General features: G+C 36.9%; 1 protein-coding gene across 1 annotated transcript; it reads right to left on the bottom strand.

Annotated features, from left to right (window-relative positions):
- Positions 1–612: 612 nt before the first annotated feature.
- Positions 613–2,622, bottom strand: LOC128426020 (uncharacterized). Its single transcript, XM_053412871.1, has 4 exons — positions 2,459–2,622; positions 2,076–2,231; positions 1,832–1,870; positions 613–1,577 (listed from the first exon to the last, which is right to left on the bottom strand). Exons 1-4 carry the CDS (start codon positions 2,579–2,581, stop codon positions 1,281–1,283), a joined length of 615 nt encoding a protein of 204 aa, XP_053268846.1. The 5' UTR covers positions 2,582–2,622; the 3' UTR covers positions 613–1,280.
- Between the last annotated feature and the right edge of the window lie 475 nt (positions 2,623–3,097).

The raw sequence follows: 3,097 nt of genomic DNA, 5'->3' as shown, positions 1-3,097 counted from the left end.
ATAGAGTTTATCCAACTGATTTCAAATTAATACAATTTAAACTATTAAATAGAGTTAATCTATCCCAAAAAAATTAAGTTGGCCCAACATCATTGCTTTATACTGAAATAAACCCATTTAATCATGTGGAAAATGTTTCCATGATTTTTTTAAGTAAATTCGAACCATAGCTTTTAAGTGCAAACAATGTGAACAGTAACAAAACCAAATTGAATGTTTAAATGGCTGGAAACAAGACAAGACAAACTGTGGATGAGGCAATCGAATTGTATTTCTTAAAAAACACAAAGTTCAACACTTTCAGGTGCTTGTAAACAACATTAAAAAAAAATACTTTCTCTTAATATCAACACATTGCTTCCCTTATTATTCAAAGTGCAAAAAGTAAGATAATGTTAACACTTTCAGGTGCTTGTAAATATAAAAAATAGACTCCCATTTTTGAGAAATTGAAAAAACAGCACATTGCAAGTCCAAACAGAATGGATCTTAATATTCACACCAAATCCAAACAGAATGGATCCTAATATTCACACACACACACACCAAATGGATCTTAGTATTAACAAAATAAAGAAGCAAATTTACAAAAGTAGAGTGATTTAGTGAACATCAAAGTGCTGTTAAGAAATGGGGCACTGTCTAGTAGCCATCACATATGACAGGATTCCATTAGAATTATCGCGGCCAAGGGAATGGTTTAGAGATGGAAAGTTTTGGAGAAGTCTGATTCAACAAATTTCGAAATTGTTTTACATTATTGGGGAACCCCCCGACCCTATATGAGCCAATCAAGGCTTACAATTAATCTGTACCACACTCAATCAAGACTGACAATGTCGCAGACCAGATTTTTCTGTCGATTGTTGGGCGGGGCCAGGGCATAAATTTGACGAGAACCTTACAGTGTAAGGCCAGCATTAGACTCACATTTCCCTTGAAACATTTCACATTCCACTTCAACATCAGTACAACATATTTAGAATGTAACAGTGAACATAACATCAGAAACTGAGGTTCAATGAATTCTACAGCCTGCTCAATGTCAAGACTTGAACATTATAAACAAAACACTGCTTAAATGATTAAAAAAAATTTAAAGTGCCAACAAAAACATTTCACAGTTAGGGACATTTGACATAAAAGCAAACAGTGGTAAATCTAAAATATTGTGGAAGACATTTTTTTTTTTACTTTAGAGAATCCTTGAAAAAACCTTCTTGCAGTCTGAGTATTTTAACTTCACTTATGTTTTGATCGAACAAGAGTTTAACTGATTTTTAGTCACAAGGTGTTTTTCCTAAGGTGAGGATGAGCTCAGTCATGTACTTGATCTTCTGCAGAGCTTCAAAGGTGTATTTTAGCTCTCTGGGGTAGCTACGGTTTAGAGCATACACGAGCGCAAGCAACACTGCCACTGCAAAAGGCACATACCTCAACTCATTCAACACCTTTACACCCTCCAGAATAATTCTGACATCCTCTGGGTTCTCACTGGGCCCTGCACCGTGGTGTCGAATGACAAAGACTCCAAAGACCGTCTCTGCCATAGCCTCCAGACTCCTTTTAACATCGCTCTGTAATTAAGAAAAAAAATAATGAATAAGAGAAATTATTTTTAATTTATGTGCATTATATTCCATATCTTATAGCACGAGTCATTTTTACACTATTAATGTAGAACAGCTTTCACCAACTATCTTCAAATAATCAAAGTACATACATTCCAAGGTTTTTGGAGCTGATGTTTCGAAAATTTTAAGGGCTATGTGAATTCAAAGGAAAATTAACAATGATCATCCCCAGTGAAGATTAAGTTAAATCAACATACCAGGTATTCTTTCACCAGCTTCTCTGGATCTTCATCAGTCTAAGGTTGCAGATTAGAGAGAATATGTGAAAAAAAGAAAAACACATTAGGAAAAACATCTTGACCAACCAGCAGAGTTGTTTTTACCACCTGATGCTAGATTCACAGGTCATCACAAGACGGCTTCAGAAGCTATAGTAGATGTGTATGCAGGAATTATTATAAATATGAGTATATAACATGGGTCACTTTTCCATTATCATACCTCAGTCATGGCTACCATGATGCTTCTGATCCGCCTCCCTTGAACTCTGCCTGTCTTAGCAAACAACTGGATTAGGTCTGCAGAGTGAGCATCCAGCTCAGAGAAGAACGTTAACTCTAAATGGATTGTTTTGATTCTCTTGAGTTCCACACACACCTACAAATTGAGAAAAAGACAACAACAAAAAAAGACATAATTAAGTTTGGCTATTTTGATTTCAGTGGTACATATTGGTTTAGCAGGTCAGACTGAAAATATATCAATATTAGTTTTCTCCATACAAATTCCACTGTCAGAGCCAGTGAATCCTTAACAGTTTATGATTTACATCAGAGTCTGTAAAAGGTAAAAGGGGATGTTCCTTAACACAGTCATTTACTTACCTCATGCACATGGAAGAGAGCAGGCCACCTTGTTTTGAAATCAGCTATCATTGGTGCCTCCCGAACTACTTGTTGCCTCCTGTAAGCAAAGGTCTTGTCCATCATTTGCCACATTCTCCTCATTGTTTCTTTTCTTCACTTCTGAGAGGAGGGCCACTCTTGGTCCTTCTTGTGTCCCGGCTGTTTCACCAGATGGATAGGCAGGGCAGTAATTCACTTCTGCTGGATTGGTTGTAACTACACCTGGCTTAAAGTTTTTCATGGTATGTGGTTTGTGCTTTCTGTTTTTGTGAGAGTGAAAGGTTCCGTATACATTTGTTTTAAAACTGCAACCCATAAACATACAATTAACAGTTTCATTACTCTTCAAATGAGTGCCAATGTGTATGAAATAATCTTTTTCAGTAGACAGACCTCTGCAAGTGCATAACGTACATCTGAATGTTGACAGTTCCAGCAGCTCCTGGGAATTTTGCTTAGGATGGACTCTACTTAAATGAATATGCGTAGCATCCCATGTCTGAAAAGTACATGGGCAGTTTGTGTGTGGGCACGGGCAGCGCTGCCTTTGACGGTGTTGTAGTCTCAGATGTTTCAGTAGGTCATATCTAGAAGATGTAGATGTGCTACACAGCTTAC

The sequence above is a fragment of the Pleuronectes platessa genome, chromosome 20, assembly GCF_947347685.1.
Source record: "Pleuronectes platessa chromosome 20, fPlePla1.1, whole genome shotgun sequence".
In the NCBI taxonomy this organism is placed as follows: Eukaryota; Metazoa; Chordata; class Actinopteri; order Pleuronectiformes; family Pleuronectidae; genus Pleuronectes; species Pleuronectes platessa.
This window is presented reverse-complemented; position numbering and strand designations above follow the sequence as displayed.